At 34.6% G+C, this 17,851-nt stretch overlaps 1 protein-coding gene across 7 annotated transcripts in view; it reads right to left on the reverse strand.

The window, feature by feature from the left end:
* The window catches only part of LOC134536658 (coatomer subunit beta), a 54,833-nt gene that overhangs the window by 35,815 nt on the left and 1,167 nt on the right, over positions 1-17,851 (reverse strand). For 2 of the 7 annotated variants that reach the window (XM_063376473.1, XM_063376471.1), the window contains exons 2-6: positions 14,603-14,637; positions 13,841-13,932; positions 10,592-10,821; positions 6,497-6,666; positions 2,089-2,296 (exon numbers count right to left, since the gene is read on the reverse strand). In XM_063376473.1, the coding sequence (XP_063232543.1) occupies positions 2,089-2,296; positions 6,497-6,666; positions 10,592-10,821; positions 13,841-13,931 (699 nt within the window). In that variant the 5' untranslated portion in view covers position 13,932; positions 14,603-14,637. Of the gene's footprint in view, positions 1-2,064; positions 2,297-6,496; positions 6,667-10,591; positions 10,822-13,840; positions 13,933-14,602; positions 14,638-17,851 lie in introns of all 7 variants that reach the window. The other 5 variants (XM_063376472.1, XM_063376470.1, XM_063376469.1 and 2 more) reach the window with 3 other exon arrangements.

A 17,851-nucleotide genomic window follows, 5' to 3' on the forward strand; every position in this document is an offset into this window, starting at 1 on the left:
AGTTAGAAAAAAGAGAACACACATTATTTTTAAATTAATCAGTTATTTTTAATTATTCTGTGCTTAATATTCGGAATCGGTTTCATATCTAAAATATTGCCAGGGATTCGAATCGGATTCGAACCGAACTGAAAATCAAGGATTCGCACATCCCTAGTCATTTCGAACTTGAAAACAAAGTACGTATATGTATTCTTTTCATCACATCAAATATCATGGTCTCACGCACCAGAGTAGAAAAAAAAATAATAAAAGATTAATAATACACATAATAATAGACATCACAGTTTCAACTGTGAATAAACCAGTAGTTATAATCACAGTAGCAGCTTCCTTTCTGTATGTATCTATGATAAAGATGACTTTTATATACTATATATATATATATATACACACACATACATAAAAAATGTAAATAATGGTTTAAGATTCCAGGTGAAATTAGCAGAAATTGTGTTTATAATATTGCTGAACCAAAAAACTATTTCCTTACTGCTTTAAAGCTTTAACAACGAAAACTCATGAATGACTAGGGTTCAAATATGTAAATATTAGCTCATTCTAATTGGAAATAAAGTATTTTAAAAAAATATTTAAATTGTTTTTGTGAAATTGATTGCATTGGATATTACAGTATTTTAATTTACGCAAAAATTTTCTGGATCAACATGTAGAGTATAAGGTTCTGGAAAATAAAGTGATAAGGAACTGAAATGAAAGGTTGGTTGGAAGTTACATTAGGTTAGGTAAAGATAGGTTAGCTGCATGATTACAAACACGTTTTGTTTTAGAATTTAAATATTTTGTCAATTATTTTCCATATAATTATTGTAGCAGACTAACCTAACTAGGTAATCTTACACTTTATATTATTTGTATAATTTTTCTAAGTTGTTGATTTGAAAAAAACTTTTTAATGAGATTTTAACTATCATTCTTACTATTCAAATTCTATGTTTGTATTTGTGAATAATTTGGCATTTGATTCAAATTAAAGAACTGATATTCGCACAGGCATAATTAAAACAATTTGTGACAAAACAATTCAAACCCATCAACGAGTACCACAGCTAGCGTATTTTCAGTTTCATCGTTAATATTTTGCAACAATGTTCTTTAGTGGCCATGATTCCGTAAGGGACACACTCATGTGAAGGAGGTTGAGAGTTTGATCCCAACATCCCGACTTTGAATGTAAGTGGTTCTGGGCCCACTATAATCTTGAAGGTCCCTGCATAATTGTACAATGTAAAACCCTACCCAGAAAACTAATAATATTGGTAAAATATACAAGCCTAACATATACATGTATATTTTTTTAACTCTTGGTGCCATAAGTTTTCAAAACAATTTTTCTTCTGTTTCGATGTTAGTTTACTTGATGTTCCAAAGTAAGTGTAGATATCAGCTGCATCCAAAGAGACTAGACAATCTGCAGATGCATTCAGCTGCCAGTAATTAGGTGTTGGCACAAAAGCCAGTCAACATGGAAAGCTGAATACATTACATTGATTGAATATTAGCTGTTTGTGATTTGAGTTACATTTTGATTAAAAATGCTGATTAATTTCATGGCAGTAGTTGCATTTTGGTGCTTTATGGTGTATTAACTTACATTTCAGTATTATATGGTGCATTGATATTCTTTTCAGTGCTATTTTGATTTTATCGCAATTCACCATATAATCTTGTCCTTAATGATTACTTTCTTTAATCACCATCTCAATGGAGTGTCTGAGTTTCGTGGTGTTGCAGTGCATGGTTTTTGATGCTTGTTTATTTTTACACTTCTGGTGACTGTGAATTAAAGATACAAATAATATTTTGTTTTCAAGTTTGAAATGACAAAAATGCTGTGTTTTTGAATTTTTTATATAATTTTTTTTTTTTTCCATTATTGTTTAGCGAGACAGTAGCGCAGAAAAAAAAACTTTGAATACTTGCTGCATGTTTAAAACGTCACTTATCGTTCATGTGTTTGATAACAAAGTCCCACAGGGTATGTATATGGCACAAATGACTCGATGTCATGAGTGACCGCTGGCTGGTACGTGACAAACTCACGAGGTGTCGGCGAGGGGCGGAGACCTTGTAGATGAGCTCCACGATGACGAGCTGCAGGATGTCCCCGAAGGAGGTGACCTGGTCCAGGCAGGAGGCGAGGTAGGCCAGAGCGCGCTCCTGGTCGGCGTGCAGCAGCATCAAGAAGGCGTTCCTCTTGCACGACATGTCCTGCTCCCCCTCCAGGAAGCTGGCGATCAGCTCCGGGGCGTCCGGGATCAGGAACTCAAAGTTCCTGCCGGCACCGCACCCTCCCGTACACTACGACGAGCACTGCATCTTGATTACAGCACCACTTTTATACCATACATACTATAACGGTTCGTTATATACAAAATAAAACAGTTCAACGCCGATTGCAAATTTTGATGTTTTTTATTATTTTTATTTTTCTAAACAGAATGCCCCGACGAATCCAAACACTTAAAATAGTTCATTCACTCGTTCCACACATATATCTGCCCGTCGAAAAACTGCTGGTAGCTCGCATGACGAAAAATTACCGGAAAATAATCGCGTAGATTGAAGTCCTTCAGTAATGTTTTACTGCAAGTACAAGAAAATGGGACGACCTCGAAGAGGACCGCACCCAGCGAAAACGAATTCCGCCCCGAGCCAACATGCCTACGAAGGTGGCCGCAATTTCTAATTAAGTTATATCCAAAACGAAAAAAAAGAAAATTAGGTTGATTTAAATATAGGCCTGGCTCCGACCACCAACGTGAAATGATCTCTTCGTAAATTACATGATAATTTAGCGAGAAGCCATCGAACGCGACCTACTCGTCCAGCGTTCGACAGACGACTGGTGAAATCTGGCCACTCTCTTCTCCACGCAGGGAGGAGAAGTCACCTGACCTCACCGACCAATCACACGCACTCTTCATTCACGCTACAGATATCAGCCAATCACAGAACAAGTTACACTACATGAAAAAACCTTTTACACACAGAACTCTGGGCTTCCCCTGATCAGTCTCTTTTCAATTTCACATCGAAGTCGGGGACTCCCATTCTCGCTCTCTCTCCCACACCGTGAGAGAGCAGTTATCACTCAGTTCCCATACAGGGGGGAAATTACCGTCTTTATCTCGGTTGGCGGGGAAGCACTGTTCCTTTCTCACTCCCACTTACAGGCCTCTCATGCCTCTCTTTCTAAGCATCACACAAGCCCAGACACAGTCCCGTGATTTATAATTATATTACAACACGTTAATAAAATTTAAGAACAATAATTATAATACAAATTACTTTACAAAATTTAACTTATTGAGAAAAAACCTGAAAAAGTAGACCTAAACAGGTAAAAATCTAGTACAATGGCTCATTTGTGAATAATTACATAAAAAATAGTAGTGATTAAAAATGTCTAATAAAATACAAAATACCTTCTTAAAACACAGCAAGTGAAAAATATCAACCCTAAAATATATAACAAACGGTAAAATATCATTAGAAAGACTTTTTAAGAAATATTTACATTCATGAAAATAGTTTAAAAGAAAAATTATTTATATTGGAGGGCAGGGTTCTGCAATGTTACAATACTTATTGCTTATTGAAGTTGGATTACAAATAGAGATTGACGAGTCTGAAAATTTTCGGGTCGAGTCAAGCTGAGTTCAGTAATAATACCTTCGAGCAGAGTCGATTCCACCCTTGATATTTTTTTTGTCCAGTTGAGTCAAGTCAAATTCTTAAAACTTGAGGAAGCTCCAGTAATTACAGAGATTTTAGAGAACATTTTTATCCTGGTGTTAATGTTAATTTACAACTGGTATTATCTTAAATTTAACTGTCTTCAACGAGTGAGTCATTTGTGTCAAGTAAATATGTAAAATATAACCATCAATCGTACCTAGTACTTACAATTTCTTTAAAATCTGAGTACATATTTTATTCCCAATAAAATTTGAAAAATTCAATAGATGTGAAAGCATCTTTTCAAAGTCAAGGAAAATTGTGTAGTTATGTGAATTGAATATGACTAGGGCCCCACTTTCATGGTAAATAAAATTAACAGATTTCGTCATAAAAATATCTTGATTTCATCATAAAAATAGTCTCATTTCGTCATAAAAAACTGCTCTCTAAAATCATGGAGAAAAATGTAAAAATACAAAACCAATATATAAAAATTTAAACCATACTACAATCATAATCCTTAAATTATACTAGTGAATTTGAGTTCCATAAAAGTAATTTTAACACTATCAGAGTTTAAAAATCATTAAAAGAATAGGCCTATGTACATGAATAAAAAAACATGTGTTTCCAGAATTGACAATTCAGTCTCCTAAAGTATTTGGAATTTCTTATCTCCGCCGGGTTTCATGAAAAGAGGAAGTTAAAGAGCATAGAACAAAAGTATTTTCGGAATTTTTTATTTTAACAAATATCGCCCAAATATGAAAATTAAAAAGTTCAATATCTCCTTAAGTATTTGGAATTTATTATCTCCGCCGGGTTTCATGAAAAGAGGAAGTGAAAGAGCATATAATAAAAGTATTTTCGGATTTTTAACATTTTTGTTTGCAAATACCGCTAAACTACATATTTACCGCCTTCACTTTCAAATTCGAGTGAACAATCGAAAACAGTCACTACTTTAGGCATTTTGAGCATACAAGGCTTACATTAACACAAAATCTCTTTCATACGAAAGCGTCACGATCTATGTAAACAATAATCTAGACACATCTGCCTTTGTTCTTATTCTCCTCGTGACATGGCCGTAGTAGTAATCTGTGCAGCCAGAGACTAACTCACGTTTTACAACACGTTTTTCGCAGGCGGTAATTTCATTTTAAGGTATCGATTCTCATATTAAATAAACCGTAAATGGGACCGAGTCGTATGGAAATGTTAAACTCATGAAATACAGGAAGAAAACTATGATTTTAAGCGTAAACGTGATAAAGTATACAACTCGATTCTTGAATCGATACTTTCGAACTCAAAACGTCTCGCAAAAGTCGTATTTATACAGTTGCTACCGAAGCAATTATGTTTGTTTTGATACATGTACGAAGACGAAAAGTGGTTAATAAAGTAGTCTTTAGGTGGGAAATTGGTGTTTAGGAATCTGTACTGATTTTAAAATGTTGTCTATGTTGTTATTAATTTAATTGACCTTTCCAGTCAAAAAATCGTGTACAAGTAAGTAGATTTCGGGTCAATTTCGTGAAAAGGGTTTTTTGTGTGAAATTTCGTGTTTTAATTAAAATTGCTAACATTTTGCGTTATTTCGCGGTTCGCGAAAATTTCAGTGCCCTAAATATGACAAAATATAGGTAATAGTGTAAAAAAAGTTTTTCTCATTTTAAATTATTTTAAACGTTCAATTTCCCTAAAAAAAATTCAAAATTATTTTTTTTTTGGAACTCCTATCATGTTTTCTAAGAGAGCGTTCTGATACATGAAGTAGTTTACCCATAATTTATGTTTTTAGAGAGTGGTTAGGTTAGGTTAGCTAAAATAAAAATGGTGTGAATGATTTGCTTGGTTAGTTACATTAAAAATAGGTTACTTTAAAATTATTTCAATGGTTTGTTAGGTTAGTATAGCTACATTAAAATTACTGAAAAATTATTTCAATGGTTAGTTGTAATAAAATTACATAAAATACCTAGTAATAGGCAAGGTTAAAAAAGCTAACTTATAAATTCATGTATCACAGTATTCTTAATGTAGCTATGAAGCTATCTCAACCTAACCGATTGTTCTCACTATTTCACACTATTTTTCATCTACCAAACCTAATCACTTGTTGAAATTGTGAACTATTGCTAACCTAATTTAAGTATTAGAGCACCCTAAAAAATAAGGAATCAAAACATGTCATGAAGTAAACATATAATAATTTGGAATTAATAATGGCTTTTCTTCAGTATTATTTCCCTAAACTTCACAGCCCTCCAGACTATAAAGTTTTTTTCAAGAAACCAGTCATTTTTAAAAAAATTGCAATTTACATCATAATCCAACAAATGATAAAATTTTCAAATATTTGGTGGATATTATTTAATTTAATGGATTTTTGCCATTTGTGCATATTTCCTGTTCTTAATAATTATGTACGTTAGCAATAAAACTACATATTATTTTTAATCTTTCCAGAAGTTTTCCTCATTTACAAGCCTAATTGTTTGTAGTTTCAGAAACTTTTTGAACATTTCACTATACATAAATTGATTTGCAGTATGGTTCCCTCCACATTATAGAGCGAGGTACAGCAGCAGCTTCGAGCCTGCAAACAGGCATGAAATTATTGCGTTACGAGCTGGAAAAAATGGTAATAATCTTGGTGAACAAGAGGATGATACAAATAGATTGATTTAAAATGAGTTTCACACAGTGGAACCTCATCCAAATACACAAATATTTTCATTATTTTTAAATTCCTACTGTGAGGCAATGAGGGTGTGGAACGCACCTGTAGATGGTGAAGATGGCGAGGACTGCGTTCCTGCGCACGTACGAGTGCTTGTGCTCGAGGCAGACGCGTATCGCGGGCATCAGCGGCTCCAGCAGCTCCGGCTCCTTCAGCTTGCACAGGAACCGCAGCGTGGAGCCGCGCAGGAACTCGTTGGGGTGCTGCAGGTCCTGCGACGCCACACACATCCTCACCTGCACGCCGTTCTCCCGGGACTCTGATTCTTAGTCAAGTCCTCGTCGGTCATCATGCCGCGGGTTACGCGACAAGGAAACTCATCTGCCCGCACTTCACCCACAATGTACGTGCTCTCCTCATCTTCCCCCAGGTCACCTACAGCATTCCTCTTCACACATTACTTCCTCTGTCATCTTAACAAGCTTGTACTACCATTCTTCCTTAATCTGTCGCTTCACTTCCACACCTTAACCCTTCCTTAAACTAACAACCACTATTCAGTTAAGTATTCTTCGCATTCAACAGTAGGAATACTCCATTTTGTGTTGAATTAAGAGAATTCCAGAACAAAGAACAAACATATGTAAATGCTCAATTTGTTTATAGATAACTAACTTGATAAAATTAATGTAACAAATTATGTACGGGAGTTATAGTTCTGGAAGACGTACGAGTGAAGCCTACATTTTATTTATTTTATGGTTTAAGGAGGTAAAACAGTTTTGAAGTATTGATTAGTCATTCATGTCTTCTATGGAATTTATAAATTTTGATATTTCAAATTTAGCGCTGTTATCTTCTTCTTTTCCTTACTAGTTTTGTTTTATGAAAGTTTTAACGTTGATGGTTGTCAAAATAATTTGGTTTTGTTTTAGAATGTTTGAAGGATTCGAGAGCTTTTAGTAAAGATCTCTAAAGGGAATTTACATGTATTCGGGTCGAACTATTATTTTCACCCGTAATACTATAATATTGATCCGAGACAACCGCAGTCCGTTCTTTAGCTGAAAACGACGAGTGGATAGAAACTTCTGCACTTTTAGTGACGGAATTAGTGAAATTTCCGAACTTCTGGAAAACCATACAACCGCGTCATTCGTTTCGTTCGTTAGGGATTATGTACGAGAAAGACATTTAAAATCTTCGGAAGAGCTCCAGAGGAAACCACCAGGTGTGCCTAGTGTTCGCGATGCCAACCACGAACATCCGGAGGACGAGTTTTGGCCGTGACGACATTGCGCTGTCTACAGATGGGACTGCAGTTTCTTCAGTGAACAGACTGTTGGTGAGGTCCATCCGTTTCTGATTTTACCACTTTACAGAGCCAGAAGGATGTCCAGTCGCGGAAGAAAGAGACGACGAATTCGCCGTAGCTTTGAACCCTCTTTCCGGTTCGAATCCAGTGTCTACCCAAATACAGGAATAACCCAGTAGTCCTAGTTTATCACTCATGTTCTCCGAGACACTAGTTTAGTCGGTAAACTGTTGACGTGATTTAGACAATACTAAACACACAAAACAGAGGTGTAAATACTATTAATTAGGAAGGGCTTTACTCTTGCGTACTAAAGGAAGTTATGACTCTCACAGTAATATTAAATTATAATGGAAATATAAATGAATAATTTCAACTATATGGTTGATTACTGTGAGAAGTAAACGAGATTAAATACTAATTGTACGAAGGAATCCTTTTCGTTTGTCTGATTCACAAGTCAGTAGTTTCAAGGCACCCTTTAACACATAAATTTATATACAGACTAAGTTTCGCACTGGCAGTCAATGGCAGTGAAGTATTGTTTAAGGTAATATGGATACTAATATATCAAGCCATTGAAGAAAGAATTAGTTACCAAATGAAAATCATATGCTAATGATAATTTATTAATTTGTATTACGAATTCCCATACTGCCAGCTTATCTGTGGACTCACCTGATTTGTCTAGCCAGGAGTAGAGTCATCTTAGTATGACTAACAAAATTTGAAGCAGGTGACCAACCATACATATATCAAAATTCTCTCAACCTTCATTTAAACGAGTAAGCAAAATTAAGTAAAAATACTTTCAGGGACTTTTTCATAATGAAGTAAATAAACCAACATGAACTATTCAAAAAGTTAATTAATTTAAATTATGGTCATTAAACCTGTTGTAATTGCATGAATACCTCTCAAAAGAAGAAACAGCTGTTATTTACATAATGATAGAAAATCTAAGCAAGCATCATGTCTGATTATAAAACATAAAAAATCTCTAATAAAGTCATTTACCTAGTGAGAGGACAGTAACCTGGGTTGCTACAAAGTTATCCAGTGTTGAATGATACTTGTGTTACGAGCCATGACTTTATTCCAGTACACTCAGATTTGTAATGTAAACAAGTGATGCAAGTGCATTGAAATATTGTAATTGGTTGCTATTAACTGAAAACTATAAAATGTCTAGTCACTGGAAAAACTGCATAATTTGTTTCACTTTTACAATCACAAGAAGAAATTCATTTTATTTATTTAATTACATTTGGGTAAAAATAATTTAATTTGTATTGTATCAAGTGATTTTGTTTGTTATATTAGGTTTCCAATTCATTTTGGTATATGTGGATGTATTTCATTTCCATTTGTATTGTTTCAGATTATTTCGGTTTCTCACTTTTCCTGGTTCTTATGGTTTTCAATACTTAAAGTAACTTATTAAGTAACTGAAATGTAATAAACTCTGACTTAAACACAATTTGATTTAGACACCTAGCTTTTTGATATTATTTTAGCAATGGACATATAGGAAATAAAGTATAGTATAATCAATTGTAACAGATTTGTTTCTCCATATACCATACTAGGTGCAGTACCCAGCGTTGCCCGGGCTGAACACAGGTTGAAGGGAACTTTTTTTTCATAATCAGATGTAGACAATCGTCTTCTTAATTTGAACATCAAGTGTTTAAAATTCCAGACAATGCCATCTATTGACGAAGTTCAAAACTAAATTGTTATTAGCACTGTTCGCTAGCCGCCACGAGCTCCACTAGGTGGGCAGGTCTTGTCAAGTAGAAGGATAGGAAGTTGCCAGATCTTACTGTTTGACCGTATGGCGGACACAGAGAAATTACACACACTCACTGTTTGCACGTCTATAACCTACGATTTTCTGTTATAAAAAACATTTGCCCATGATGATTGATGTGATGCAGCGCTATCTAATGTAGGGTTACAAAAAATGGATACCATAAAATCCTTCTCCATGAATAAAAACACTTCCATGTGCCAACTTTCATGGTGATGTGTCAAAACTGTGTCGGAGATTAACGACATCATATATATATATACCAACATCCATTTTCATATACACAGATTTTATGTCAAAGTATTATAGCTAAAAAATCACCGCCCCATGCCCTGGTCACACCTAAGGCCTTGGGCCGTCTGAAGATTGATTGCTGGTTCACATGCAGAGTCGTGATACTGGTACATGATAGTAAATCTGAATCACATTTTGCATACATTAGAGTCTTGTAGTTTGTCCAAGGCAACTTTGAAACAGAATATAATTGGTTTAATAGGTACAGTCAAATTAACTACCATTGTGTTTCATAAAGAATTATACATTGCCTTCGCATGTTGTCATGTAAACGTGGTGTACACACCACACAAAATGTTAACTGCCTTTCCCTCTCTTGGAAATATGGGTTGGAAAGATCCTCAAAGCCATTAAAGAAGTCACAACTGATCACAAAGCAGTTTCATGCCTGAATTTGCCAGAACTTCCAGAGCCCTGCTATTTGTACATCTGCACATTCCTGCAGCCCTGTTTTCTTGTCAAGACCAAAACACAAAACAGTTATCTGTGTGTGTGTGTGTATGTGTGTGTGTGTGTGTGTGTGTGTGTGTGAGAGAGAGAGAGAGAGAGAGAGAGAGATAAAAAAAGAGAGAGAGAGAGGATTTATTTCCACCTTACTTCTATAAACGGAAAGAAAAAAGAGGCAGACAAATGACAGAATCATTTCCAGTGTGGTCTTTGAATTTAATTTTATGTACCCAGAACATTTTTTTGTATTCAAATGATCTCATTGACGGGGTTCCTGTACTGTATGTACAAAAACTAGGTAGATGTGATGAGCAGGGACCACAGTTACCTTCCTGTAGGAGTCGCACACCAGGATCATCTCCTGCAGCAGCTTGCCGTCCTGCGTCGTCTTGGGCACAATCTCCCAGAAGATGAGCAGCAGCTTCTTGATCATGTGGTCCTGCAGCGGCAGCACGAAGCGTATGATGGTCATGAGCAGGTCCGGCAGGCGCTCCCCGCTCGCTATCAGCTGGATCGTCTTCTTCAGCGCCTCGATCTTCGTCTTCACGTCACCTTTCTCTGTGCACCGCACGCCCACCGACAACTTCAGCAATCACCACTTCTGTACGGGGACAGGGAACTTTATCTTACTACCAATTTTCATGCCAGATTGTTCATACTAACACAAGCATAATCAATCTGTAACTAATAAAGAAATAATTTCTTCACTCAAGACAATTAACATAATGTCTGTAAATTTTTTAGCAGTGGAAATAGGAGTAATCTCAATATTTTGCAAGTCAAAAATTGTAATGTGTCACACATACATTTAGATACATGAACACAGCAATACTTCAAATACCCTATATTGACATGTTCAATGTGCTGCTGCATTTTGCACAAACATGCTTGTTTTAAACATTCCAGATTAATCTGAAGTACTTGAAATTGAAAAATGGGCTCAATCTGAATAAGGAACAGATAATTTCCAAAAATGAAATTTGGAATCGTTCGCTTACAAATTTGCGAGATAGTTTACAAAATTAATAACTAGGCTACATATATTATACAAGGAAATATTCGAGTAACAGGTAAAATCTACGTACAAGCTCACATTCGTGCAATTGTTAATTTAAACAGATTAATTGCTAGAAATAGCTGAAATGTCAATGCTATTTACTGAAGACATGCTTGATTCCTTTTTGTCATGTTGTTTTTCAGAACATTCAAAAATATTTATAGATCCCTAAAAGAAATTTAGTGCAAGAAATACATAGTAAAATTTTAACAATGCAAGACAAACCTGATATCAATTACTTTATAATTTTAAACAAACGCGATGCAATTGGTTGACTGTGGTTGATGTGCAAAAGGAAAATAAAAAAATTGTGATGAATCTTAAATAAAAAAAACTTGCCAGCTTTCATCTTAATGTGAGACACCTTAAAAAAATAGCATATATTATAATTCTACTAACAATACTAATTTCAGCACTTTTTTTCTGATAATACTATTAATCCCTTTTGCAAGAATAAAAAATTTGAAATTATTTTTATTAATTCAGTACCTTCTCTTAGCTAATATGGGTTATATTTATTATAGTAAAATTATGTTTTAAAAAACTAAAAAAAAAACTTATTTTGTGCGAACTAAAAAGTAAAAAATAATTTTTAAATTTAGGTAATTTGTTCAAGAGTGATAGAATGAACTGGAACTCTGTATAATGTATTTTTTTCATTAACCTTAAAATAATCATCAAATAATATACAAAACAATTAATTTTTATGAAACAAAAGCATGGGGTGCTTGACATTAGTTATCTTAAAATTTCTAACTCTAATAACTTTACAATAGGATAGAGCCATTATGAAAATGAAAGAAGAGAGCATGCTTTTTATTTCATTAAATCATGGGTTTTGCTTATTACTTGATTCTTATTTTAAAGTGAACAAAAAATTAAATTATGCAGCATTTCTGTTCATTCTATTGCTGTTGAAAAAATTACTTAAATTTAAAGATTATTTTACTTTATAGCTGATACAAAAAAGTATAATTTTTTTTAATATAATATTTTTTCCTTTTTAGTTAATACTGACACTATGACTCCCCTCCCCTTACCATTTAGTTTTCTCTCCCGTTTGTGAAGCCCTTGCCTGAGAGTTATACTCTCTTGTGAGACACGACACAACAGTCACCGAAAACCTTTTTTGTGGTCCGGCGAACGAAACATGTTAGACTTGAAGAGTGACTCGGTAAACAGTATTTTTTTATATGAACATTTAGTTAAAAAAGGCCAGTAGCCAACCCTCTCGGGTATGGATGGAAGCTGGGGAAGGAGGGGGTTGATTCACCAAAGTTCTCTGACTTCGTAATACTCCTCGAAATGCACCAAAAAAAAATTTCAGAGACCCGAAAATTTTGGGGGCATTTGTCCCCTGTCCCCCACCCGAGGCTCCATCCAAGGGGGATCGATGGTGCTCGAAGACCTCAGGAGTACATCAGAATCAACGAACTTCAATTTTCCTAACTTTCAAAAAATTGGAGGCAAATGACCCCTCTCAGTGGAGGGGGGGGGGGGGGGCAGTCGAACCCCTGGCACATTTTACACCATGGCACGGCCTCTTGGATCGGAAAAACTTCAAATCAAAAGAGATTTAAGTTTTTGAATTTTTCGAAATTTTGGGGGTCGACCCCCAGGAAATGTTTTACCAGGCCACGGTTTCATAGATACACAAAAAGGGTGGTTATTGCACATAGCTTGAAATAGTGTTTTTTTTTTTTTTGCCCATAACACGAAAATAGTTTTGTTCCCTTCCCCCTTTCACTCTTCAGATTAAAGTAATGAAGTTATTGTATTTTCATTCGGATTACATACACTTGCAAAGTTTCAAATCGATACAATAATTATAAGTAGATTAAAATTGACTTCAAAGATTTGATTACATAGTTAGTAGAAGTGAAGCTAATAAAAGCATGTTAAAAAACAAACATATCACAAAGCTGTATCACGGAACATCCTGTACATGAATAAACTTGAAAAGTCAATAAAATACAAACTTGTTTTACAGTTAAAAACATTTGCAATTCTTTGAGCTAATTAATACAAATATTCCACCATTGAAGATGTAACTGTAGCACGTTTGAAACTAAGATACATCACGTATATACGTCTACAATAATATTTCAGTTAAGGAAAAAAAATAGCTTTGGCAATGGGTATAGCTATTACGTGCTTTCACAAAAATGTTACTTAATTTCTTTTAATGAGTAATTTTTTTTTTAAAAGATCTTTTCACCAAATAAATCTAACAATGTTGTGTAGATACATTAAAAAAGTTTGTAAATGAACATTTATTTTAAAATTTTTCAAAATTTTGTAAGGTTGTTCTTGTTATAAATGAACTTTTGTAGTTTCAAAAACTTTTAATGATTACCTTTACTGAAAGAAGTTTAATAAATACTTGGCACAGAACAAATGTATTTTTAATTGCTATTTCTGAAGAGAATGATGCATATTTATAAAGAAAATAGCAGAAATGTTTTCACAGAATGCAGCAGAGAAGTGAGGGGAACTGACTGAGAGCACACTGCCACTCACCCAGGTCCACCTTCAGCTGCATCTCGTTGGGAGGGTCGCTGTCCGACGGCAGGTTGATGAGCGTGTAGCATGGCTGCTCTATGGCCGTCATCCTGCACGGCAGACACACACACACACACACACACACGCTCAGCCATCCGTCACCTCTACGTCACGAGACAGTAAGGTCGAGCCACCAAGGAGCCCGTTATTTGCAACTGAGTGCCCATCAGATTGGCACTCACGATAATCTGGCACGACAGAAATCCAACTAAGGTTAAACATAAAGATGGTAATTGTTTCAATTTCACGTATCCAAGTTTATCCCTTGATCATGATGGCATGATCCTGTATAATTTATCCTGTGGGACATGATAATAGCTGTTTTATGTAATTTAGTGCATCAAAAGATCCTGGACATAACGAAAATATCACAATACTAACAAGTAAAAAAAAAAAAAATTTTTTTTTTAGATTTTTATTTCATTTGATAATATGATCATAATAGATTGCTACATTGAAATTTTTGCTATGTTCGAGGTTCTTCCGATGTACTAAACTAAAATAGCAAGCATTATGTACCACAGGATCAATGTATAGAAGATCACGCCATCAGGATGAAGGGATAAACTTGGATATGTGATACGGAACTTTTACCCATACAATGAATAAAGTTAAGAGTGAGTGATAGTTAGGTGCCAGCAAGCGATTTAAAGGGCAGTGTAAAATCTCAAGTAGGTCCACAGTGTTCAAACAGAGCGAGGTGTCGTAGCTGTCACTCACTGCGTCTGAGACGGGCAGTCACCAGCTCCTGTGACCTGCAATAGATTAAACTGCCTGCAAATAATTTACCTCCCAATCAAAAATCTCAACATTATTTTACTAGGCAGGCTGCAAGTTTATCTCAGACAAAGCACATCCCACAAAAAACTGCCACTGATAAAGTTCTTTGCAAGTAATTAACCTTTTTTTATATTTAATGTCACTTATATATTTTAATGTGTAATGTCACTTTCCTCTGTGATGGTTCAGCCCAAGCTGAAAATACCTGTGTATATTCAACTATGTGTGTCCTGGCTGGATTAATTATTAAAAGTGATAATTAACGTCTTTCACATGCAAGGGGGGAATGAAGAAGAAAATAAACATTACCTAAAAGAAATTGAATATATATTGTATTGATTGCTACAAAACTACAGATGCTAGATGTTATTATAATGTATCAAATTAAACTGTTTGACAGGCCTGAAATAAAGAAACAAACTTATGATAATAGAATTTACTTGTTACATAAACTATTAAAGCCTTCAAGTGACAGTTCTGACATTTCCTTCATGAAGTTACTTATATTTAAGCACACTAACTGGTAAATCTTTAGTGTTATTAGGATGTCAGAAATAGGATCTGATTACAGTAACACCAGATTCAATGTGTCCTGGGTTGGATAATACAGCAAACTATAATACTGTGATGTCAATACGATGATTCACTACACTAGGTTAGAAGTGCAGACACTAAGGTAATTGGGGAGGTAGAACTCAGAAGCTAGGACCTCCAGGTCATAAGTACAATCTGGTACAAGCTGAAGCTACTGGAGCTATCGTAAGCGTTGATTCCTCAGCTTCTTTTGTACTCGGGAGCTGTAAAATGTTAGGACTTGGAATGTTCTCACCAGAGTGGCGCGAATAAACACAACCTTTCTGGACTTTTCAGGTTTCAGGTCGGCCCAGGATGACACAACACGTCACAGCCGAATTGGCTTTGTGAGCCATAGTACGATCTGAACAATTTCAAACTCTAAGTCCTTTTTTTTGGGGGGGGGGGGGGGGGGGAAGGGTGAACTTATTAATTTTTTTAATTTGATTTTGCTGTATAAGTTGTAATTCAGAATGTTCATAAAAGGGTGTCTCTCGTGTAAATATTTCTTTTAATGATAAATGTGTAAAATTAAATTTTTTTTTAATAACATGAGCACTTGGTATCTAATATTTTGTAAACGTATATTTTTTTTATAAAGTGCAGTTTGTAAAAGAGCCTTCCTTAAAATTTGGTACACACATTTTCTTAAACAAGGCGTGTCTTAGTTTAATTTTGGGATATACAACGTGACTTTAGTTGTGTATTATCACGTTCCAGGAGCTCGTGTAAACAGGGCTTTCAGCGACCCAGCCCGAGTGTCTAGCGCCCGGGGTTACTACCTTTACAAGTTCACTGAGCGTTGTTTTTGTGTGTGTGCCAGGGTGATATTTGTAACCCAATCAGTGAATAATGTTTTTATGAGTAAATTTGTGCTCTATCAACAAATGTATCTAGCACTTATATATATTCTCAGTCTAGAAAAGGTAGAAACCCTGACACTGTAGGTTCACCTTCATGAATATCGAAACATTACAAGTGTCATCAAATGCACTAGCCTACGTATAAACGAAGCGAACTCCTTCAGTGAGGGGCTTCTTAATTTCATGGTATTTATTTTCTATAACTCCAAATTCAGTTAAGCAGATCAGGTTTAGTGCACGTCATTCGTGACGTTACAATTAAGCGCCCAATCACGCACGCTCTGGTGGTCTGCTGACGGCCGCTGGACCGTCTGACGTAGACTTGCGCATAATAGTTCGCGACCGGGAGCGCTCCTTTTAGTTCGCAGCTCCTTGGCGAACTAGGTCGCTCTTTTAGTTCGTCCGCTCCCATCTCGAATTCAAAGACAGGTCGCAGATAGTTCGTTCGCTTTTTTACCGCTACTGCAGGCGATCTTCTTTGTATGTTATAGTAGTTATTTTTTATAATGATCAGTGTTGTGAACGCCAAGATTATTATCCTTTTTTGGGTTATTATACAGCAAATGAGTAAATAAAACAATAATTTACATAATTGGGTAAAATGGCGTATATAAGTTAAGTTTTTATTATTCACTTATCATACACTATAATCGAAAAAATTTAATTTATAAAAGGATTTATTTTATAGCTAGTTTAAGAAATATTATTTATGAAATGTGTTTATTTTAGTGAATAAAATACAGTTTTATAAATATACAAATTTTAATTTTTTTTAAATAATAATAATCAACAAAAAATGCGTTATTATGTACAGGCCACACAATTACGTAAATTATTATGAAAAAAGACCCATTTCGCTTCTAATTTGTTACCTTACAATTAGACATAGAAAAACTAATAAAAACTCTTAAGAAAGATTGTATGCTAATATTGCTTAAGAATGTGTATGTTCATTAGGACCTATATATAATTCAATAATTAAATATTAGCAAGTTCATAACTTAACTTACACTATAATCAAAAAAATTTAATTTCTAATAGAATTTATTTATTAGCTAGTTTAAGAAATATTATTTATGAAATGTGTTTAACTTAGTGAATAAAATACCGTTTCAGACCTATAAAAATATTTTTTTTTATGTTTTAGAAATAATCAACAAAAAATTGTTTTTCTAAAAGTCGGTTTACGGACGATAGTTTAACGTGACGTCATAACAAAATATTGATGAAATGATTTCATACTTTTATAAATAAAATTGAATCATTTTTATTGAATTATCACTATTAGGTATTTATACAAAGAAGGGGTGAAACGAAATCTACAATTTAATTGATAAATTTACTTTTATTTGCACTCATTAATTCAAATATGTTTATTACTTTAACGAAGAGATTATTTTAACTATACGTTTTATACATGTTTGTTATTTAACTTCTTCCATTCTGTGTTATTCTGTTAAGGATAGGACGATGGTAGGAAAAGTAGGAAACGAATGGAAGTGTTTCAAGTTTAATGTGCCTCGAAAAAGTCAAATCGATGGTTCCAATCCAGTGGAAGAGAGATAGATGCGGCGCAAGCGTAGAATGAGCGTAACGGGACAATGTGCGTAACGGGACACTTTTTCGTGCGTGCAGCCGTTGTTCATCGATTTATTAGACGTCACGTCAAAAATAAGTTTATTTAACAATGGTTTTATATAAGTCAAAATTTTAATATTAAAGTTGTCATCAGTTGTCAAAATTATTTTATGAA

The sequence above is a fragment of the Bacillus rossius genome, chromosome 11 (assembly GCF_032445375.1).
Source record: "Bacillus rossius redtenbacheri isolate Brsri chromosome 11, Brsri_v3, whole genome shotgun sequence".
Lineage (NCBI taxonomy): Eukaryota > Metazoa > Arthropoda > Insecta > Phasmatodea > Bacillidae > Bacillus > Bacillus rossius.